At 51.6% G+C, this 21,861-nt stretch overlaps 1 protein-coding gene across 1 annotated transcript in view; it reads right to left on the bottom strand.

Annotated features, from left to right (window-relative positions):
* The window catches only part of SNTB2 (syntrophin beta 2), a 52,532-nt gene continuing 30,671 nt past the window's right edge, over positions 1-21,861 (bottom strand). Inside the window, exons 3-7 of the mRNA XM_054048925.1 lie at positions 21,570-21,780; positions 17,228-17,370; positions 13,003-13,199; positions 6,790-6,974; positions 1-6,108 (exon numbers count right to left, since the gene is read on the bottom strand). Coding sequence (XP_053904900.1) covers positions 6,016-6,108; positions 6,790-6,974; positions 13,003-13,199; positions 17,228-17,370; positions 21,570-21,780 — 829 coding nt within the window. The 3' untranslated portion in view covers positions 1-6,015. The remainder of the gene's footprint in view (positions 6,109-6,789; positions 6,975-13,002; positions 13,200-17,227; positions 17,371-21,569; positions 21,781-21,861) is intronic.

The following is a 21,861-nucleotide window of genomic DNA, read 5'->3' on the forward strand; positions in this document are numbered from 1 at the left end:
TAAAAGCATAAAAGCCTTTATTGTTATTTACAGTATAAAGGTTATACTTGCCCTTCAGTTACATTTTCATTGTAATGTACAATACTATACAGTTAACATGCAACTCAAGGGACAATAGGTTGTCTATGCATCTATATTTATAGAGTACACATAAAGCTTTAATGTGATTGTGAAATACACAAACTCCCCTGCTTGTCACCACTTGGGTTATTTGGATTTGGTAACCTGGAAGTTCCAAAAGCTAGAGATTAAAAACCTCAAAAAAGGAAGAATTGTATAAATAGTGAACTACAAAGAATACAAAAATAGAATTGATTGCATCTTATTTTATTTTTCTCATGGGACTGTTACAGTCTGTGCCTTGATTATATCATATCAAACAGCATAGAGTTTGCACAGGTTAAAAAACAGTTTATTTGTAGTGGTTCGGTGCAAGTTATTCTTCAGATGACCTGGGGTCAGTTATACCTACAGGGTTCTTGTCTCTAGCACCTGCGGCTTGTAATGCTCTATTGACCCAAATTGTAAACTTATCACTGATTCACTGTAGTGAGATCCCCTACACTGGCTGATCCCAGACAGGCAGATATGCTAAAAGGAAAATGGAGCACCACAAACATTGATGTGCCAAGGGGATTTTGTTTTTTTTTTTTAATTTTCTTCAGCAGAGAAGAGATGTCACTGCAAATGAATTTATTTTTAAAACCAGGCAGAACTAGCCCTGTAGTTCTCCCAAATTCTAGAACATGGAAGTGCAATCAAGGTTTTGATGTACTGTATTGCAGGCCAGGAGGCTGCAAGATCAGCAGCAGAAACAGAATTAACGCATGTAGCAAAATCCTGGCAGCATAAAGGCCAAAGACAGAGGTGGGCTGGTTGTAGAGAACAGTTACTTAGCCTTACGGCAACCATGGTGCTTCAGGCTGCTCTGGCCACGTGGCTCCCACGAAGCACATGCACTCGGGAGTGGGATTCACAGCCAAAGATTCATTTGCTTTTACTAGTCTCACATCCATTTTCTTTATTGCTGATTATCTAACGCAAGGAGGCTACTGGCCTCCTTTTAAAGAAAAGTGTAGCCTGGTTTCTACATGCAAGCAGTGCTTCATTTCCGCCAGGCTCAGCCCTGGCACCTTTGGGCTTGGCGTGTCAGTTAGGAAAGTAAAAAAATTGCTTGAGCCCGGGCACCTCTTTCGTGACAAATGAAGCCATGCGTGCCATGTCTGCTTTCAGTTGTGGGAATTAGCCACAGGCATAGAAATATTGTATTGGGGAAAGCACAAGAATCTGCAAAGATTTTGCAGAGTTAACTCTGGGAGTCGATCCCACAAGTGCTGTTTGAAGAGGAGTTGGTAGGAGGAATTGATTGACTAGATAGCTTTTAAAATCTACGCAGCTTATGTAAGGTTTTGTAAACACCGTTCACTAGTTTAATTACAGCCCCCCCCCCCATATCTAAGACACTTGCCTGCTCTTATTCTGGACAGAAAACACAAGCTCGGCATAGATATTCTCCTCTCCTCCCTCTGGTTTCCAAGGATAACCTGGGATGCCTCTCAGTGGTGTATCTTCCACATGGAATGCTGTAACAGCTCTCCAGCTGCCGAGCCAGAGCGCCACATGGGGCATTTTCTAGCTTTCCAACATATCGCCTCAGTCAAAATCCCAAGGTTTGCATAGATGTGGGAGGGGGCAGGAGCAGTCTCTCGCAGACATTCCGGAGCCTTTCCCCCACTTACAGGGAAGACAGGGCAAGCTCCCAGGAGTTTGTACATTTCCCCAAGTCTCTACACAGGCTCTGGGAAGGGGAGCGCCTGCTGCCACCAGAAACAAACGAGGCCAGGTGAGGCACATAGTGTATGTACTGCAGATAAATCTGGTACCTCAACACTTCTGGGGAGGAGCTGGGACACAGTGGGGGCCTGAGCATCAGAAATTCAGTCTGCAGAAAGGCTTTAATACCAACATTAAAAACCTTAAAAGCTAAGAGGACTCAAGCTTCCAGAGTAAGCGATGGCTCGCAGCGTTCCAGGAGAGCATGCAGCATTCTGTAACAGGGCAGATATTTGGCATGAATGGAAGACAGCCCTGGGGAGAACTAGGCAGAGTGCAAACTGGCAAGTTTCCCCAAGTACCTCTGATCCGCAACAGACCTGAGCCTCCAATCAGTGAACACTGACGCTCACGCGAATGAGAAGATTGGTCTGGTTTGGACACAGGTTCTCTGGGGAGTAGGCTGAGATCTCAGGGGCTTCACTGGTGAAGCAAGTCAGAATCGAATTCAGGCTTTGTGGCAAAAGGCTCAAAAGTGATTGCTTAAACAGGACAGAATGTAATTCCTAACACAGCGAAGCCTGGGAAGGAACCTGGGTCGGTTGGGAGACAGGCTCATGCTGCCAGCCTGAAACTTTCTGCACATTAACTATACCACGTCTGATGCAAAGGGGAAGACAGACCATACTGTACTTCATTCCAGCTGGCCGTGCACAAGGGGTGCCAGCTCAGCTTGTAGTGGGCGGTTATGACAAGGCAGTACTAAGTACTCCCCTACCTCCCACAGAAATCCAAATCCAATCGAAAGGAGTTAAAATAACCTCCTGTTAAGCCAAACGTCCATCACGTGCAATTCGATTTGGCGTCTACTCTTGACATTTCAGTTGCCACCTCAACCAGAGCTTTGCTAGTGACAGGTGATTTGGGAAGAGTTCACCCCCCTGACAGCAAGGCATTTACACTGAAGTTTTGCACAGATCCTGGGCAGTACTGACAATCAGTGACCACCACCAGACCTTAAAATAGCAACCACTCAACCTTAAGTGTCAGAGCAAAATAAAAAAGCAGAGAAAGTGCTTAAGTCTACAAGTTGTTCCCTGAAATCCTCAGGGATATCTAACCCCTTGAAACCAGACAGGGCACAACAATTTGCATAGCAGCTTATTAGGTAGTTTGCAGAATGAAGGAATAATGGGGGTGGGGGGAAGAGACTGTCCCATTTTATGTGATATACTGACACTACTCACACTTCCAGTACAACAGGGGTGAATATTCCCCTGCTGATGGACCCCACCTTTACCCTCGTAAACCTGGTTCCTAGCAAGCCACATTTTCCTGGGAGAAGGAGGGACCTTGTCCAGAATTCTAATTTAAGTTGACATGTGGCTTTTGGTAAGAGACCAAACTGGCCTAGCCTCTAACTAAAAATATTCCAGTGCTTTACAGCCACCAATGTGGTGAAGCTGCAAATTAAAGAAAACGGACATTTAGATAAGAAAATAGTCTAACCTGGTAACAGCTTAATCACCATGTGGCGTTAAGAGTATTTCTTTATGGGTTGTCTAAGAACTGAGGCTTAGAACAAGTCTACTCTCCCTGCAGTAGATTTTTCACCATACAGATGCTGTGGTTTCCAGCACTCGCTGGACTGGTGGCACAAACCCCAACCATACTAGAGCTAAAATATCCACTTTAAGAGCAGCTAAAATAGACTGAAGAGCTTAACAGCCTTGTGTGGAAATGACAACTCTTCCAATTGGTCCACAGACCAGATAACAGTCTGTTGGGCGAACACAAACCTATCCAAATCAGTACTGTGCGGGAACTCACTTTATATTAACTTTATATTCACTTCATAAACCCCAATCAGCTAAGACACTATTCTAAGTATGTTATAACCTAGCACGATTTGTTGTTTAAACAAACACGTTTCAATTGATTGGCTTTTACTGGTTGCTAAACCAGTGTTTGGAAATGAGCTGCTAGGCATCCGGCATAGGCCTCGTAGTTGTGAGGGGCCTGTGAAGAACACTCCCTCCCCCTAGGGTTTCAGCAGGCTGCTGCACTGGCAGGACAATCTGGGCTTCATACCTCACTTAAAAGGAAGTGTGCCCTCCAGGATCGGTTCTTCACACTCTGCGAGCCCGTTCTGGGGAAGGCCAGGCTCGAGGCGGCATGCTCTTAGGTTCACCGTCAAACGTTCTGTGCTGTGAATTCTCACCCTAAGTCTAGTTACATCAAGCTGTCGATCTGTGCCAATGGGCTACCGTACTGGTCTGCAGATGGAGTACGTGTCCCACAAGGCTCTAGCCAGTCTCGCAAAGCTCAGTACACTGGTAACTTGAGAAGCTGAATCCCAGGAGTTAATCCTGAGCAACGTACACTGGGAATCAAACACTCACAACAGTAGGCGCTAGAGGCTCCAAGGAAGCAAGCAGAGCCTCAAAGGACTGTCCAAGCCACCTGATGTGTGCGCGCAGTGGGGCTCCTGGAGTCCCTGTCCCCCATCTCTGGGCGTCCCAGGTACAGCTCTTCCCAAGCATGAGAGAGACCAGGAATCTAGGAAGAGAGCTGGAGGGTGCAGGCCCTGCTGAAGGTCTGGGTTACGCAGTGAAATCAGTTTCTCAGAGTTTTGAGCCAGGCTGCATTGCCAGGTGCCCTGAGTCCTGTTGGGAAGAGGTCAGTGATGTGCTGGAGGGGGCTTCCAACAGCCCTGTGTGCAAATTCTGCCCCCAGAGTGAAGGAAGCACTGCAATTTCCCTGCCCCCCCTCGCCCCTGCAGATGTTCAGAAAACCTTCTTTAGGAATGGGACAGGCTGTGCCAGCATGCGCACAGCTCTGTGGGGCTTGAAAGCTGGTCCCTCTCACCGACAGAAGGAGGTCCAATAAAAGAGATACTATCTCCCCCACCTTGTCTCCCAGGCCCCTGTCACCCACCGCCCTGCAGCACGCACACCTGGGCACAGGGGCTCGCACAGGCTGAGGGAGACAGGCAGCCCAGCACTAGGGAAGGAGAGGGTGCTGCTCGGGTCTCAGAAGGAAGTTGCCAGGCCCAGAGGCTGCGTGCATCACTATAGGGCATCAGCTGCTTTTCGCATTCCAGCTCATCTCGGAGCACGCAACCACCTGGCCTTTCGGTGCCTCCGCTCCAGCCATGTGGTATCTGTCCTGTTGCATTTGACCATCGGGGGCCTTGGTAAGAAGCATCAGCAAAAAGCACCAAGTGCTCTGTATTTAGAATGTTTCCAGGTGCCCAAAGCAAGTCAGAAAAGTGACTGAAATCTCCCTGACTACCCATCCCACTGGCTAGTGAGGAGGACAGGCCGCTTCCTTACCAAGGATCCCTGGGAAGGTGGCTTTGTGGCAACAGAGGGAGCCGGGTCAGTCGTTCAGAGACCCCTCCTCTGACTCGGTGACTAGGGTCAGAAGCCACAGTGAAGGGTGTACTGCGTACCCTCCCCTAATATTTATCGACTGCAAAAGGAAGAGGCAGGATTCACCAGCTCCCAGAAGAGTCCCCCTCCCTCCAGGAGGAATCCTCAGCGAACTCAGCCTCGCCTACATGACCCCATGAGAGCTGCCGCACAGCCACAAGTCCATCTTTGCAACAGTTCACTTCTCCCAGGGGAGGCCGGGCAGCTTGGAACGAGCCGGGGGGGCTCATGGAATGCTTGTCCAGAGCGACCAGCGCTGAACTCCCAGTCTCCTCATCCCCAGCTCCAGTAAAGCCCCACCCACCTTACGCCGAAGGCACAGTTGGTAAGCAATAAAAATGACGTCATACGGATTGATTACAGTTCCTGCCCTAACCAGCTCCCCCCTCACAGCCCCATGCCAACGGCTCTTCTTGCAACAGAAGAGTGCCGGATGCTCGGCTTTACGTTGAGTCTTCAGGGCGACAATCGAATCCCAGAGGCGTCAGGAAGAAGAGTGTCTGAAATGGCCAGCAGCCAGGCAGTGGCTGGAAAGGGAGAATGTGAGAACCGCTTCAGCTACCAGCAGCAGCCTGGCCTCACGACTTTCTAGGCAGGTGGAGAAGTTTTTCCAGGGGATTGTGGAGAGGCTGGAGTTTCTGGCTAGGGCTCTGAGGAGGGCAGGAGCTTCCTTCCACACTGTCATGGTTCTGGCATGAGTCAGTCTTTGTCAAGGCACTGGTACTGCAGGAGGACACCACAAACTAGGGTCTTTTGTGCTGCTGGGACAGTAGATGTGTTGTTCGGAGCTGTTGGGATCCTTCACGTCTTACACAAGCAGTCCCATACGGGTGACTTTGGCTGACAAGAAAGTGTGCAACACAAAAACAATGGGTTTGGGACAGGAGTGCAGGTCCAGGGTCTGGAGAGAAAGCACAAGAGATGCCGTCAGTCCCACATATAGCACAGGGCTCGACTTGGAGTGAAGTGTCACTGTACAGATTGCAAACAAACCACCCCAAGACAGGTGTTCAGCTCCCACGCACCCACAGAGCCCAATGGTTACAAAGAGCTTCTCACACTGCAGGGAAGAGCAGATCTTGAGCTGGGCTTTCCCCCTGGGGACCGCCAATCTCACCCCCCCAATTCCAAAGGTGTTGGAAAAGCTGGGCCCAAAGCACTGAGGGCCTATAATCACCATAGAGGCCGCACGGCTCAGTCTGGCTTCAACAAGCAACAGCCTCTCAATCCACCTGCCCCTTGGGATCTGGGAGTGACGTGTCTGCACGGCAATGATTTGGGATCAGCCACCAGCATGGTGTGGGAAGGACTGGCTCTCCTGGTATGTCTGAGCAGACAGGGATCGTTTGGCCCAATGGTACCGAGTCTTGTGAGAGTGGAGTCTCCCAGGGCAGCTCTCAGGCCCTGAAAGAGTTCAGCTCATGGAGGTGAGGGCACAAAGGGTGGGATGGGAGACAGCTGAGACAGGCTTTGAGCACCTGAAATTAACTCAAGTCACACAGTAGTTTGGCAATGGACAAACCTGAATCCTTCCCACCCCACAAAATACAGCATCACGGCGCATCCCCAGCCCCATTCTCACCAGCTCCCCCTCTGGGCCACCAAAATCCAAGTAGAGGTTCCTGATGCCATCATCTGCAGACACTCTAAGCTTCTCAAAGGGGTAGAGGAACAGGGTGCGACTGGAGCCTGCCTCCTCCCTGGAGAGAGTGAATCCATTTTCATAATGGACCGTGAGCTTCACCTCCTGGCCATTCAACATGCAGCCTACACAGGAACAGAGCACAAACCCTCAGGAGCAGCCAGCCAGCTCAGAGAACATGCCCCCAAGCCTTCCCCCCACTGCAAAGACAGAGCCTGCAACCGCTGCACTGGACCCTGTGTCCCAACATTAAGAACATAAGAACAGCCAGACTGGGTCAGACCAAAGGTCCATCTAGCCCAGTGTCCGGTCTTCCGACAGTGGCCAATGGCTGGTGTCCCAGGGAGAATGAACAGAGCAGGTAATCAAGTGATTCATCCCGTCGCTCATTCCCAGCTTTTGGCAAACAGAGGCTAGGGACCCCATCCCTTCCCCTTCTGGCTATTAGCCACTGACGGACCTATCCTCCAGGAATTTATCTAGTTCTTTTTTGAACCCTGTTATAGTCTTGGCCTTCAGAATATCCTCTGGCAAGATGTTCCACAGGTTGACCGTGCGTTGTGTGAAAAAATACTTCCTTTTGTTTTGTCCTGCTGCCTTTTGTCCTGCTGCCTATTAATTTCATTTGGTGACCCCTCGTTCTTGTGTTATGAGGAGTAAACAACACTTCCTTATCTACTTTCTCCACACCAATCATGATTTTATAGACCTCTATCATATTCCCGCTTAGTTGTCTTTTTTCCAAGCTGGAAAGTCCCAGTCTTATTAATCTCTCCTCATATGGCAGCTGTTCCATACCCCTAATCATTTTTGTTGTCCTTTTCTGAACCTTTTCCAATTCCAATATATCTTTTCTGAGATGGGGCAACCACATCTGCACGCAGTATTCAAGATATGGACGTACCATGGATTTATATAGAGGAAATATGATATTTTCTGTCTTATTATCTATCCCTTTCTTAATGATTCCCAACATTCTGTTTGCTTTTTTGACTGCCGCTGCACATTGAGTGGATGATTTCAGAGAACTATTCACAGTGACTCCAAGATCTCGGTCTTGAGTGGTAACAGCTTATTTAGACCACATCTTTTTATATGTAGAGTTGGGATTATGTTTTCCAATGTGCAGTACTTTGAATTTATCAACACTGAATTTCATCTGCAATTTTGTTGCCCAGTCACCCAGTTTTGACAGATCCTTTTGTAGCACTTCGGAGTCTACCTGGGACTTAACTATCTTGAGTAGTTTTGGAACATCTGCAAATTTTGCCACTTCACTGTTTACCCCTTTTTCCAGATCATTTATGAATATGTTGAATAGGACTGGGCCCACTACAGACCCCTGGGGGACACTACTATTTACCTCTCTCCATTCTGAAAACTGATAATTTATTCCTTCCCTTTGTTTCCTATCTTTTAACCAGTTACCAATCCAGGACCTTCCCTCTTATCCCATTACATCTTACTTTGCTTAAGAGCCTTTGGTGAGGGACCTTGTCGAAAGCTTTCTGAAAATCTAAATACACTATCTACTGGATCCCCCTGGTCCACATGCTTGTTGACCCCCCCAAAGAATTCTAGCAAAGTGGTGAGGCATGATTTCCCTTTACAAAAGCCATGTTGACTCTTCCAACATATTACGTTCATCTATGTGTCTGGTAATTTTGTTCTTTACTATAGTTTCAACCAGTTTGCCTGGTACTGAAGTCAGGGTTACCGGCTGTAATTCCAGAAGTGACCCTGGCAGCCCTTTTTAAAAATTGGTGTCACATTAGCTATCCTTCAGTCATTTGGTACAGAAGCGGATTTAAATGATAGGTTACCAACTACAGTTAGTTCTACAATTTCACATCTGAGTTACTTCAGAACTCGAGTGAATCCCATCTGGCCCTCATGACTTATTACTGTTTAGTTGATCAATTTGTTCCAAAACCTCCTCTAATGACACCTCAATCTGGGACAGTTCCTCAGATTTGTCACCTAAAAATGTTAGCATGTTAGATGGGGTGGGATCTGAGTTACTACAGAGAATTCTTTCCTGGGTGTCTGGCTGGTGAGTCTTTCCCACATGCTCAGGATTTAGCTGATCGCCATATTTGGGGTCGGGAAGGAATTTTCCTCCAGGGCAGATTGGCAGAGGCCCTGGGGGTTTTTCACCTTCCTCTGCAGTGTGGGGCATGGGTCACTTACTGGAAGATTCTCTGCATCTTAAAGTCTTTAAACCATGATTTGAGGACTTCAATGGCTCAGACACAGGTTTGATACAGGAGTGGGTGGCTGAGATTCTGTGGCCTGTGTTGTGCAGGAGGTCAGACTAGATGATCATAATGGTCCCTTCTGACCTTAAAGTTTATGATTCTATGATTCTAAAAAGAATGGCTCAGGTTTGGGAATCTCCCTCACATCCTCAGCCGTGAAGACTGATGCAAAGAATTCATTTAGTTTCTCCGCAATGGCCTTATCCTTGAGTGCTCATTGTGACCACGAGGGCAGAGAAGGGGTCTACTCGCCCTTGGATAGGTGCAGGAGAGTGACCAAACTGACCTGGATGTGTGTAGTGAAGGTGAAGCATTTCCACACTAGTGCACCAGCTGTACCATTAATGATACAGACTGAGCCAGCGTGAAGTCAGGCTGCCCATGGAATTGCAAGGGACACATCTGCTGCTCTGTGAATTCACACAGGAGCATTATTTGAGTCCATGCCATTGTGCACCAAGCCTACAAAAGCATCGCCAAGGGACACTAGGGTGTTTCCTGACTCCTGGATGAGACTGGCAGTCCCCTTTGTGGAGCCAGTAAATTCACCATGCTGCCGACAGCCCAGAGAGCACACAAATGGAACCACTGCACAGAAAAAGGGAAGAGACTGGGGACTGTGCGGGGTTCAGAGCAGACACGTCTCTGGGACAGGGATGCTGTCGCCTGCTACAACTAGAACCAAGGAGCAGAGACTGGCAGATGTCGCTGAGGGGAGAAATACCTCAGGAAAGCCAAAGCAGGAGCATGGTGAGGACACTAGTAGAGGAAGCATCTCAGAAAAGCAGAAAGCCTGGGATTTCAATCATGTAACTAGATGGGTGCAAGATGACTAATCCTGCTGGAGCCTGGGATGGTGTGTGTGTGTGTGTGTGTGTGTCAGACACTCTGTCTGTGTCCCAGGACAGCATGGGGGCAGTTCAACCTGGAACATCCTCGAGGCACCAGCATGACACAGGATCTGCGCCCAGAAAGAGCAGGATTGCTTGGTTTGTGCCTTCACAGCCTGGCAGCGAGAGGGGCAGGGAACATAGGATGAACTAACTCACCAAGAATACACAGGGCGGTGGCTTAGCCTGTCAGTCTAGGCCTGCCTTTCGCTCTCCAGTCCCTTTCCGAAACCCATCTCATCCAATACTTAAACATGAAAAGAGAGCTCTCTGGGGTGTGTCTGCTCCCTGTGGACACAGTAATGATCAGAGAGACCATTAGTCTGTTCTGGACTCTCCTATCAAGGGGAACCTGCGAAGGACAAGACGGAGGTTTGGGATGTATAAAGACGCCCTGAAAGCATTTTTAAAAGTTGTTTTTCTCGGTTCGTCATGCTATCATGGCTATTGGATCTTTCCGGGAGGACTCAGGATAGAATATGAGCCTTTTTCAGGCCCTAATGTTAGAGTGGGACCTGAATCTTCACAAATAGCTTTTCTCCCAGCTAACTATTTTTAGGCTTTTGAGTTAACAAATAAAACTGTGCAACAGTTTCAATAAAAATCTATTCCCACCTCAACTAAATTTTACTTGCATGGCATATCAATCCTACCAGTTCTCCAGACATTCGGAGTCTCCCAGGAAACCAGAGTAGGTAAAACTTGAATTTCCAATGGAAAAAAAACAAGTAGATTCAACCCCCCACATACACGCCCCGCAGGCCTTTAACACATTAGAAAGCAGCCAAAAAGGGACAAGTCCACCACTCCCCCCCTAGATTGTTACTTTTTGCTCAGATTGCCGGTCACATCTAAGGCTTGTGGAACTTGTTCACTCCCTGTCAGCAGTCGTGCAACAGGTCCTGTTTTTGAAGGACTTCAAGCAGTTGTGTGCAGTATCAGGGGACTTGCATTCGTCTATAGCGGAGGGCAGGCAGGGTGTGCGGGGTGGGGAGAGTCTGAAATGTGACATCACTCAGGTGTTTCTGGTTCACCTGTGAAATACTACAAGGCCAGCCAAGCCTGCTCTCCCACCAAGTCTTTCCCTTTGCTGCCATGTCTAGCCCTAGTTTTCACCAGCCAGATTTCTATTGCTAAACCAATCAGCAGCACATTCTTGGGTTTTGTTTGAAGGAGTGTATATCATGCAAACAATACGAGACTATTAACTGCTCCTTAGCCTAACCTCAAAAGAAGCCCCTGTCACTTCTGCACGGTCCCAGCGTGAGCAGCTTTCCCTAGCACACAGCCTATTTTCCAGATGCTCTGGTTTTGATGCCTAGTGGCATTTGGAATCTTTCCACTTGTGGCAGCAATTTTATTACCTCAACTGGCACCATACAGGGCACTGGGGTGCTTGATACATCACAGAGCGCCTACTGCCAACAAGACAGCTGCCATTACAGATGCTGAAAGATAAGGCATGCGGGGGAACAGGCAGACTGCACAAGGGTATGGCCTTTAGGGAGCGAGCTCCAGATGGAAAGAACTGGCTGAAGGGCCCCTTCACACAAAACTCTCAGGACCATCATGCAGAGGGCTGTAGTAGTGCTTGTGGAAGGTGCTGGCTCCAAGCCAATGTTCTCCTTGCAGCAATTAAGCCGCTATTGCAGCAGGAGGGAAGCTGGCCTGACACCTCACATTAGCTTTTCCCAGTTAGATGACTGGCAAGCAAGAGGCTCAGAAATAATTAAAGCCTTCAAAAGGGGGAAGGACTTGTAGAATGGGTGCTATTCTCTTCTGAACACTAGAGGGAGCTTTTAAGCCATAGGTAACAGACTGACCCAAACCCCTCTCTCCTCAGCCTAGATGAACTTCAGTTTTGGCTGTTTCTATCTCTCTGCTGTTGAGCCCTCTCCCGCCCCCAAGCTGGAAGACTCCAGCTAGCAAGGCTGAGACTGGGTTTTCTAAGAGCACAGGGGCCACTTCACATCCCCCCGGCTGGAATGATTTCCCATGCCCAGGGCCGTACTGCCCAGCTCCTCTCTGTTCTCAAATTTACAGGCAGCCTTACATGTTCGGAATGCAGGAACAAAGCCGGCTTTCCCAGCGCTCAGCTCCAGCTGCATGCCAGAAGCATGTCTCAGAATCTCAGATTCTGCCAACCACACTGTGGTCATGGCACCTCCGGATATTAGTGACGCTGTCCTTACCCTAGGGAGATGGACCAATGGCCAGAGTCCAGATGGTTAAAACTTTCCACTCAGGCTTGTCTGCCTGTCAAGAGAGCCACACATTCCATAGAACTCAAGAAACCAGCACACACTTGGCAGTGCCGAGGCAACGAAGGTATGTTGTGCATCACCAGGGGCTGAGAGAGAACTGGCTTCCTTTTGATTAGGCTACTCCACTAACCAGTTAGGCGTGAACTGTAATCAGCCTTCCAGTTTCACTGCACTATCACCATCACCTCACACTAGCCTCAGCTCCAGTGGGACACTGGCCATCTCTGAGCACATGAAAGCACTCAGATCTTCCCATGTAAAGAGGTAGAGAAGAGCAAGGGATTCACTCCAACTGTACCTGGGCTTTGTTAGAGACTAGCAAGAAAACCTCAGTTATAGCAGAGGACATCCCTCATCCAAGACCCAGAGCTCCGTGCAGTCCACATGGCCCCACTGTGACCTCTTGTGTGACCACCGTGACCTCCAGAAGTGCAGTCACTGAGCCGAGACTCCAGGCTATGGAGTTTAGCCTGAACAGACTGGGCGCCTTAGTGTTAAGTTTTCTACACTTACTTTTCTTGTGTCCCTCATGAGTCTTAATTCCAAACCACGTCCCACAGCTCTCTCTTGCGTGTTTGTGAAAGCTAGGCAGCCCCCATAGGCCTGACTCTGCTCAGCTAGGGAGAGCTGCTGAGACCCCGCCCCAGAGGGTAGGTGATCAACTGATTGCTTGGCAGTTGAGCAACTCAGGAGGGAGCAGCGGGGTTGCAGGCAGACAGACCGTTACTGCCCCCAGCGTACCTACGGACACCTCCTTTATCAGCTCCGCAGCAGCATGGCAGCCCTGAACTAGCATCCTGGTCCAGGAGGAGAGGTCCCGATGCGTCTCCACCCTGAAAACGTGCATTTCAATGCCCTGGCGAGAGCCTGTCCTCGTTGCAAAGGTGAGCTCGGATCCCGGAGAAGGTGATCTGCGCCCGGAGCCAGAGTGAACCAGCCTGCGGATCACATGGGAGAGCAAGAGGGACGTTACTCAGAGAAGAGGGAAACCAGTGTGACTGCATCGTGGCCAGGGAGACATCGTTCCGGGACACTGCTGCTTCCCAACGTGGGGGGGAGCAAGCTGTGGTTCATTAACGAACCTCCATCATGGGGCCGGGAGGGAGGGCATCAGGCAGGGGGAGGGAGGTCTCCGTGGGAGGATGCCGCTTTTGTTCATTCATACCGATTTAGTGGCTGGTGAGTGGCCGAGCTGCGACTTATGCTGCTCCTAAGCCACTGTTTGAACCAACTTGCTCCTGGACAGTGACCTGGGGAAGCCACATGCATGGGCCACACAACACTCGCCTTTCCCGCGTGCACACATCCAACATCCAGTCATGCGCCACATGGGGAAAACCCTGCACCAACCAGGTCAGCCACTCGCAGCTTGATCCGCCGCCACCTCCCATCACACACAGCCAATGGCCCCAGGGGCGCCTCAGAAATCTGTCCACCAGCGCAGCAGCCAGGCAGTGATGGGGAAGGTCAGAGCCGACTAGGGAGACATTGCTCCCAGGCTGAGCGAGGCGTATTAGACACACAGGAGCAGTGCCCAGGGGAGATGGGCAGTAACAATTAACACGCTAGTTAAACTGCTCTCCCCTTACATGGGCAGCAGGCTGGCAAAGGCACACTCCTTAGTGCCCAGGGCTGGGGGTTCTCCGGGCAGATGCACTAGAGAGATGCAGCTAGCTCCCCTCTGTCCTCTCAGCTGGTGCAGCCAAGGAACCGGACAGCTGGAGCCCAGCCCTGTGGAGGTGACAGGTGACAAACTGAGCAGCCACATGGCACAATGGACAAGATGCCCTGCGTCTGCAGATGCCAAGAAGGGATCAGCCTGTTCCAGGAGGCCCCAAGCCAGATGTTCTAGAAACGCTCAGGCCAGAGGAATGTTTCCCTCCTACGGTTCTGGCTGCTGAAGACTTGGCAGGGAACATGAACTGATCCAGCGGCAGGACCTGCACACGCCCCTATGGGCGTCACAGGGAAGCTTGAGCAACGGATGTGAACACAACACCAAGGCACCACGGAGCCTGCTCAGGCAGGCCGAACCTTTTCTCTGGCAGCATGACAGCCCCTCCAGCTCCCAGCAAGGCTGGACTCAGGCTGCTAGCAAAGTAGCAAAGCCAGGAAGACTCTCTGGGAGACAGGGCTAGAAATGAAAAGATAAGTAGCCAAGAGCCCCCTCCCAGCACTCAAGAAGCCCAACACAAGATGCATGCAGACATCTCACCATGCCGAGAGCCTGCAGCCCCTCCTATGTCAGTGGACCCCCGCTCGGATCACAGCAGCTGCACTCTCTGCCCCAACAACCACCAAACACTCCTGTTTTGGAGGCTGTAATGGCTGTTTGAAATACAGGCTTGTCAGCACACCATGCTCTGCTCCCTTTCACTTGCGGGACAGGTGGCAAGAGTGGGCCTGGGAGGAGAACACACATGCACCCTGCCCCATAGATCATCATGGAAGGAGTTAGCAGGGCAGTAACGACACCGAGGTCTCCACAGAGAAGGCTAAAGCTTGGCATGGACTCCAGCAGGAGCACATGCTTTCTGCAGATGCTGCCAGACAGCCAGTCCTTAGCTCACCAGCACCTCCCAGGGATACCCACGCTGGTCAGCCTGATTTCCAGGGGAGCATTAGCTGTTCATGGTATTCCAGTAGCCAGAGCTTCATGGTGGCCACCTTTGCCTCTTGGTCTGTGCTTGGGCCACAGGGCTGGGTCTGTGTGGGACTGGAATGAACGCCATGGCAGGGCTGGGAGAGGCAAGGACTCATCCTCTCTGCTCAAAGCAGGAGTGCATCAGTTTACAGAAAGACTCTTATGCTGTAAGCAAACTCCTCGGGAGCGGGAATGTTTGCAGCTCTGTATTAGTGTGAGTGCCTACTGCCAAGTCTGTCATCCTTCAGCTCGAGCATTCCGTGTCATTTATGAATAACGTCACCGTCCCGCAGAATCCCTGGGAGTTTGAGATCCCTTTCCCCCACCAATGCCCAGGGCCTTGCTGGCTTACGGCTCCTGGCAGGGCTGGGCCGCACACGCTGGCTTATTACAGGGTTGTTCTGGGCTGCTGGCCACATTAAGAAAAAGAATCAGAGTCATTGGCCCAATAAGAGCAACTGGACGAAAGTGGCCTTTTACCAGGTGATTTATCAGAGGCCTGCATTGCTGTGTGAGCCAATGGGAGCCACTAGCGATGGTGGCTGAGAGGGATGGCCTGAACACAGCTAGCCCTCCCCTGACTCTCCCACTTGCTACTACGAAGAGCAGCCCAGTCTCTGCTGATTTGCCAGAGAGGTAATGGCTACTGGCAGTCCTGCCACTGAGCAATGTTTGTGGGAGGGCTGCCTCGGCTACTCTGATTGGCACTCCCCCAGCTCTCGCTGGCCAATCACAAGAACGATTTGCAAACTGTGCAGGGCAAGTGCCAGTTTCCACCCATCACCCTTGGAATGCAAATCCAAACCCGACACTTTCTCTGCAGGTGGGACCCCTCCCAGAGCAGTGGGGTTTGACCAGGTGGAAGTCGTCTTGCACGAAGGAAATCCTGTCACTGCAATGGAAGGAAGTTCCAGGTTGCAGTCGAAAGGAAAAGCAGCCCAAGGCTTGGAGCACGGTGGCCGACTGACTGATAACCGCTAGGGAAGTGACTGGGCTAGTATTTAAATGCTCACATCCTAGCATCCTGGCCCACCAGCAGTGATGAGTGTGCACTGGCGCTCTCATCTCAGGCTCAGCACAGAAAGAAGCAGGGCTCTCACATGCCCCAGCTAGGGTTGCCAACCCACCCGATTTCACTGGGAGTCTCCTGGAATCAGGCTCTATCTCCTAGAGGCTACTGAAGCCAAACCGGGAGATGTTAAGCCACTAAAAGTCTGGCAGCACAGCGGGGCAAAGGCAGGCTCTCTGCCTGCCCTGGCCCGCACCACTCCCAGAAGCGGCCAGCACTTTCCTGAGGCCACAGGGTGTGTGTGTGTCCGTCTGCTGCCCATGCCCCGAGCACCAACTCCGCAGCTCCCATTGGCTGGGAACTGTGGACAATGGGAGCTGCGGGGTCAGTGCCTGCAGGCAGGGGCAGTGTGCGGAGCCCCCTGGCCCTCCCAGGGGCTGCAGGGATATGCCAGCTGTTGATGGGAGCAGGACGGGGTCAGGGCGGGCAGGGAGCCTGCCTTAGACCCGCTGCCCAGGAGCCACCTGAAGTAAGCACCGCCCAGCCAGTGCCCGCACCCCTCACCCTCTCCCGCACCCCAACCCCCTCCTGCACTCAAACTGCCTCCCACAGCCCACACACCCAATCCTTCCCCCAGCCCTTAGTCCCCTCCAGCACCCAAACTCCCTCCCAGAGCTTGCACCCCACATCCCCTCCTGCACCCCAATCCCCTGCCCCAGGCTCAGCCCGGAGCCCCCTCCCACACTCTGAACACCTCTGCCCCAGCCCAGAGCCCGCACCACCACCCTCTGCCCCAGCCCAGTGAAACTGAGTGAGGGCAGGGGAGAGCAAGAAATGGAGGGAGGAGGGCTGGAGTGAGTGGGGTGGGGCCTCGGAGAAGGGACGGGGCCACGGAGCGGGGTAAGGGTGTTTGGGTTTGTGTGGTTAGACAGTTGGCAACCCTAGCAGGTGAGGAGCTGTTGAGAGGCTTAGCAGCAGCAAAACAAGGAAGGACCCAAGCTATGTTATTCCAGCAATGCCCTGGCTGGAGCTGTGGGCTGAGGGAGCTGTGGGCTGAGGAAGCTGTGGTTTAGCGGACTGAAGACTGGGCAGAGGCCAGAGGTTTGATCCCCAGTGTCATGCAGTGAGTCTGACTGCTAGGAAGTCACGTCCCAACTCTGTGCCTCAATTTCCCCTGAAAAGCTGCAGCTTTACAAAGTGCTTGGAGACTGATGGGTGAAAAGCGCTAAGCGGGGAAGGCTTTCACTGTACGGGGTAGGATTTAGGTCATCAAAGAAATGTTCTTCCAGGCAACTTGGAGGCTTGGATCTTACCTGGTAGCAACAAGAGGGTAGCTGTGGCAAGGTGATGCCCATGCGTCTCTTGTCCAGGGCATACAATCATAGAGCAGCAAGTCCTTCTCTGTCATAGCCATGAGGATGGGCCGCCACTGCTGCCTTCCTCCATCTAGTCTAGCCTGCAAGAAGGCGAGAGAGCTGTTAACATGCAGTCCAGGAAGCAGTGTGTGCTGCCCGCCGGGGGCAAAGGATCCTCATTTGGGAGCATCTAAGGTCTGCAATCTGGGGCCAAAGGACATTCCTGAGTAGTGCATCTGTTAAGGAAGTCACAATGTGCCAGTGGGAGAGGGGAGAGGAGCCTGAGTTAGGGTTACCATACGTCCGGTTTTTCCCGGACATGTCCGGCTTTTCGGCAATCAAACCCCCGCCCGGGGGGAATTCCAAAAAGCCGAACAAGTCCGGGAAAATGCCGGCCGGGCACTTCCCCTCCCGCGGCGGCTCTGCTCCTCCGCTGACTCTTCGGCTCTGTTTAAGAGCCGAGCGCTACGGGCTTTGGGCAGCCCCCATGCCTCCGGACCCTGTGCCGCCGGAGCCTGGGAGGGGAAGTGCCCGGCTGGGGGCGCAGGGTCCGGAGGCATAGGGGCTGCCCGAAGCCCAAGCGCTACCGGCTTCACGGTTTGCCGGGCAGCCTCCAGACCCTGCGCCCCCGGCTGGGCTCTTCCCCTTCCGGGCTCCAGCTGCGCTGGGGAAGCGCCGGCCGGGGGCGCAGGGTCTGGGAGCTGCCCGGCAAACCGTGAAGCCGGTAGCACTCGGGCAGCCCTTTTCACGTGGCTGGGAGTGGGAGGGAGGAGGGGGCGGAGTTAGGGTGGGAAATGGGTGGGGTTGGGGCGGGGCTGGGGGTGGGGGTGGGAAATGGGCAGGGCCAGGGCCCCGTGGAGGGTCCTCTTTTTTTTCTTTGTTAAATATGGTAACCCTAGTCTGAGTAACAGAGCAGACGAGGCGATGCAGACTAAGGAAGGGAGTAGCGAGCCGAGTTTGGAGTTTTTCTATCCTCAGTTCCTGCCTCTCCCTCCCTCCCAACAGCAGAGCCCAGTGCCTCCCGCTCTCCATGGGGCACACTGGGATCAGGCAATGTGCTGTAGGGCTCTTGTCTGACCCCATGTGGAATCAATCCATGACGCTTGTGCTCACCTCCCCTCCCCAGGTGAGGCGATCTACTCAGAGATCAACTGCACTAGGGCAAAAAATAACCTGGAAAATTAACGAGAGTGGATTTCCCTTCATGCCTGGAGCCAGGCCCTGTCTGAAGCAAGCAGCATGTTGTTGTGCCGTATGAATAACTTGGCTGTGGAGTGGCGCCCTAAGGAGCAGGCACCGAAGAGTCTAATCTTCAAGGAGTCAAGTGGGCTCTTTATTACTATGGTGTGGGAATGTGTTAACTCATCATCTGAGGAATGCCAGCAAGGCACTAATGGGCCCAGCCATCCGGGAGATCCCATGCCAGGGATGGCCACAGCTCAGCTCTTATCAGGCCAAGAAAACACTTACAAGGTCAAGGATAAACTGTAGCTTTGGGATCAGCAAATTCATGGAAGGGCAAGTCTGGGACTATAATTCTAACTCCACGGTAACTGGGCAAATCCCATGGTCGAGGGCTCATACTGCGTGGGCATCAGACTGACACTCAGAACCTACCGCGCAGATCCCTCCCCGGAGGCACCGCTAGATGCGGTCAGTCAGTCCTGATCACACAGCAGCTGGGAGAGCTCAGGCCTATCGACGAGATTCACCACCCCAGTGGAAAGCCGGGCAGGGCGAGCACTGGCTTCCACCCACTCAGACTATGACCCATCACATGGGGGCAGGGAACAGGTCAGGACCACAGCCCAGACCGGTATAAGCCCAGCTTGCTATGAACCTGGCCAGCCCTCTCTGGGCTCCTGAGGTGGAACGCAAAGTGCTTCACAAACGCTTCTGAAGTCGCAGACTCCTCTGGTAAAGCCATCCCAGTGTTCCAGGTGTGGGGACCACGGGCAGCCACCGTGCCTCCTGCAGCAGCGGGACAGTGAGCACAATCGACCCCGATCTGATGTTCCAACTAATTCCTTGTTGTCACAGCAACACTTCGCAGGACACAGTCCCACTGGCCCGTGGGGGATCATCCCATTGGAATAGTGTTCTGCCCCGTGTGGAGAGCAGCCTACCTTCCTTTAGCTGTTAAAATGCTCACCTGCCTGAATACCTTGTGGGAGGCTGTTCCCATTGCTGGGTTTTCTGCACTGTTGCACAACGTACAGCCCTTTAACTCTGCAAGGTTGCGATTTTCATACTGCACACAGGAAGAGTGCATTGCTTGAGAATATTTACAACAGAAATTAACCTTTGCAAACCCTGGGAGTTAGGTCAACATGACCTCTACGTCAGACTGGGAAGTGGAGGCAGAAAGTCACTGACTTGCCCAAAGCCATGGTCTGTGGCAGATTCCAGACCTAACTTTTGGCCATGTGCTTTAGCCACTAGCCCACGTGTCCAACAGCTGACATCAAGTGACTGGCTTAAATACACAGGACATTCTGCCCCCACAGAGTCTCCTTTGTCTCCTCTTATCTGCAGAAACAAACGCTCCAGGCCACTCTGAAGAGGATCTAGGAAGCTTGGAGCTGCCAAAGGTTTAACATCTTTAACTGGAAACTGAACCCAGCCCTGGGAAGGAAGTGCAGGCTCGGTGAAACGTGAGGGGGTTTCATGTTCACAATGGTTCAACACGTAGCTTTGCTGGCATTAGTTTCAGGGCCCAGCTGCACAGCAAAATAGTTGTGAGCCTGGCTGAGCACCAGGTTATGGGACCTCAAGAAAAGTCCATGGACTTCACCAGATTGAACCCGAACTGTCCCTCCCAATGACCTGTGAGGAATGGCCTCTGCTTTACCAGGTCCTCCTACCCACAACAACGCTTTGCTTTGCATAGCGCCTGGTACCCAAGGATCTCAAAGCACTTCAGTATAAGCAAGTTACTTTTCCTAGCAAAAAGGAGGGTTCTCAACTCCATTACTAGATGGACAGAGTGGTCGATTTGCCACAGCCACGTGACTCACTGACAGGGCTGTGCACAGACCCCAGGTCTCTGCTTTAACCATCTTTCATCCCCATTAAGATTATGGCATTGCCACCCCTTTCCTGCCAGTCTAGTTACCCAAGGGATGCATGCACAATGGTGCACAGATACCCAAGCATCAGGAGCTAGAAAGCTCTGCAAGCCTAGGATCAAGTGTGAAACTGGCACTTGGAGCATGAACTCCCACCTAGAAAGGAGGCGTTTTATTGCATGTGGAGGGCAGTAAGACAACTGCATACGCATAGCGCCTTTAAATAAAGAGGAAGAGCATCAGGTGAGGTTTTGACTAAAGGGGAAATGAATTATTGAGGGAAGGAGAGAGGACAGACACTCAGATGGGAAATTCTGGAGCCCTGTGTGCATGCAAAGCTGCTGACTGAAGCACCACCCTAGTGCTGCTAGGAATGAGATCAGGCTTGCACTGACACTGCTGAGAATCAGAACAAACCCTGCACACAACCCGTCCACAACAGGCATGGGAAGCCTGTGAGGAGGTTACAGCCCTGTCTACAACAGGCAAACACTACTACAGCACATGCCCCTGCAGGGTCGGTAGGGGCCACACCTCCAGAGGAGAGGAGGGTTACTGGAGCTGTGGCCTGCAGGGCAGAGATGAAAGCCGTCTCTGAAACATTACATTTGGTCAGGATGGTTTTAGGTAGAAGTTACATTTTCAAAACTGGATTGGCACAAATCCCTCCCTGGACAGGTCTCTCCCAGAGCGCCGGCTGCCATTGGATTCCATTATTGATCTGGCTTCTAGGCTCACAGTAGTAAGTGGAGAAAGGAGAACGGAAAACACACGAGCCACTACCAAAGTGCTGTAATCTCTGCAGTGCTGACCTTCTCCCATGCCTGCCAATGAAAACTAATCTCTTCACAGCTACACCTTAAGCAGAGTGCTAGACTGCACTGCTACCACACCTGTAAAAATGAGTTCTACCCAAATAAGGTCAAGACATCAGGGGCCCTCCATCTCTGCATACCTTTGGCTAGGACTATAACAGAGTTTAAAAGAGAACTGGATAAATTCATGGTGGTTAAGTCCATTAATGGCTATTAGCCAGGATGGGTAAGGAATGGTGTCCCTAGCCTCTGTTTGTCAGAGGATGGAGATGGATGGCAGGAGAGCGATCACTTGATCATTGCCTGTTAGGTTCACTCCCTCTGGGGCACCTGGCACAGGCCACTGTCGGTAGACAGGATACTGGGCTAGATGGACCTTTGGTCTGACCCGGTACGGCCTCTCTTATGTTCTTATACCTGTTCCGCCAGCCAAGCGATGTGTTTGACCTCCTTGTTACTTCCTGTGGCATTGTTGGCACCTAGCATGGCATTGAGTTCAGCCAGCACCTGAGGGAGGAGGGCCATGATGTTGGTGTGGATGGCCGTGAACCAGGAGTGTGCTGTCGCTGTGTCTTTGCACCGCAGGATCAGGGTATTTCTGCTGTCCGGAGAGTGCAGCTCTATCAACCTGAATAGGGAGAGAGAGAGCTACGCTGAGAAGTGCAGCCAGGCTAAGGCAGAGGGGGAACGCGGAAGCCCTGCAGCAAAC

Source organism: Malaclemys terrapin, chromosome 14 (assembly GCF_027887155.1).
Source record: "Malaclemys terrapin pileata isolate rMalTer1 chromosome 14, rMalTer1.hap1, whole genome shotgun sequence".
Lineage (NCBI taxonomy): Eukaryota > Metazoa > Chordata > Testudines > Emydidae > Malaclemys > Malaclemys terrapin.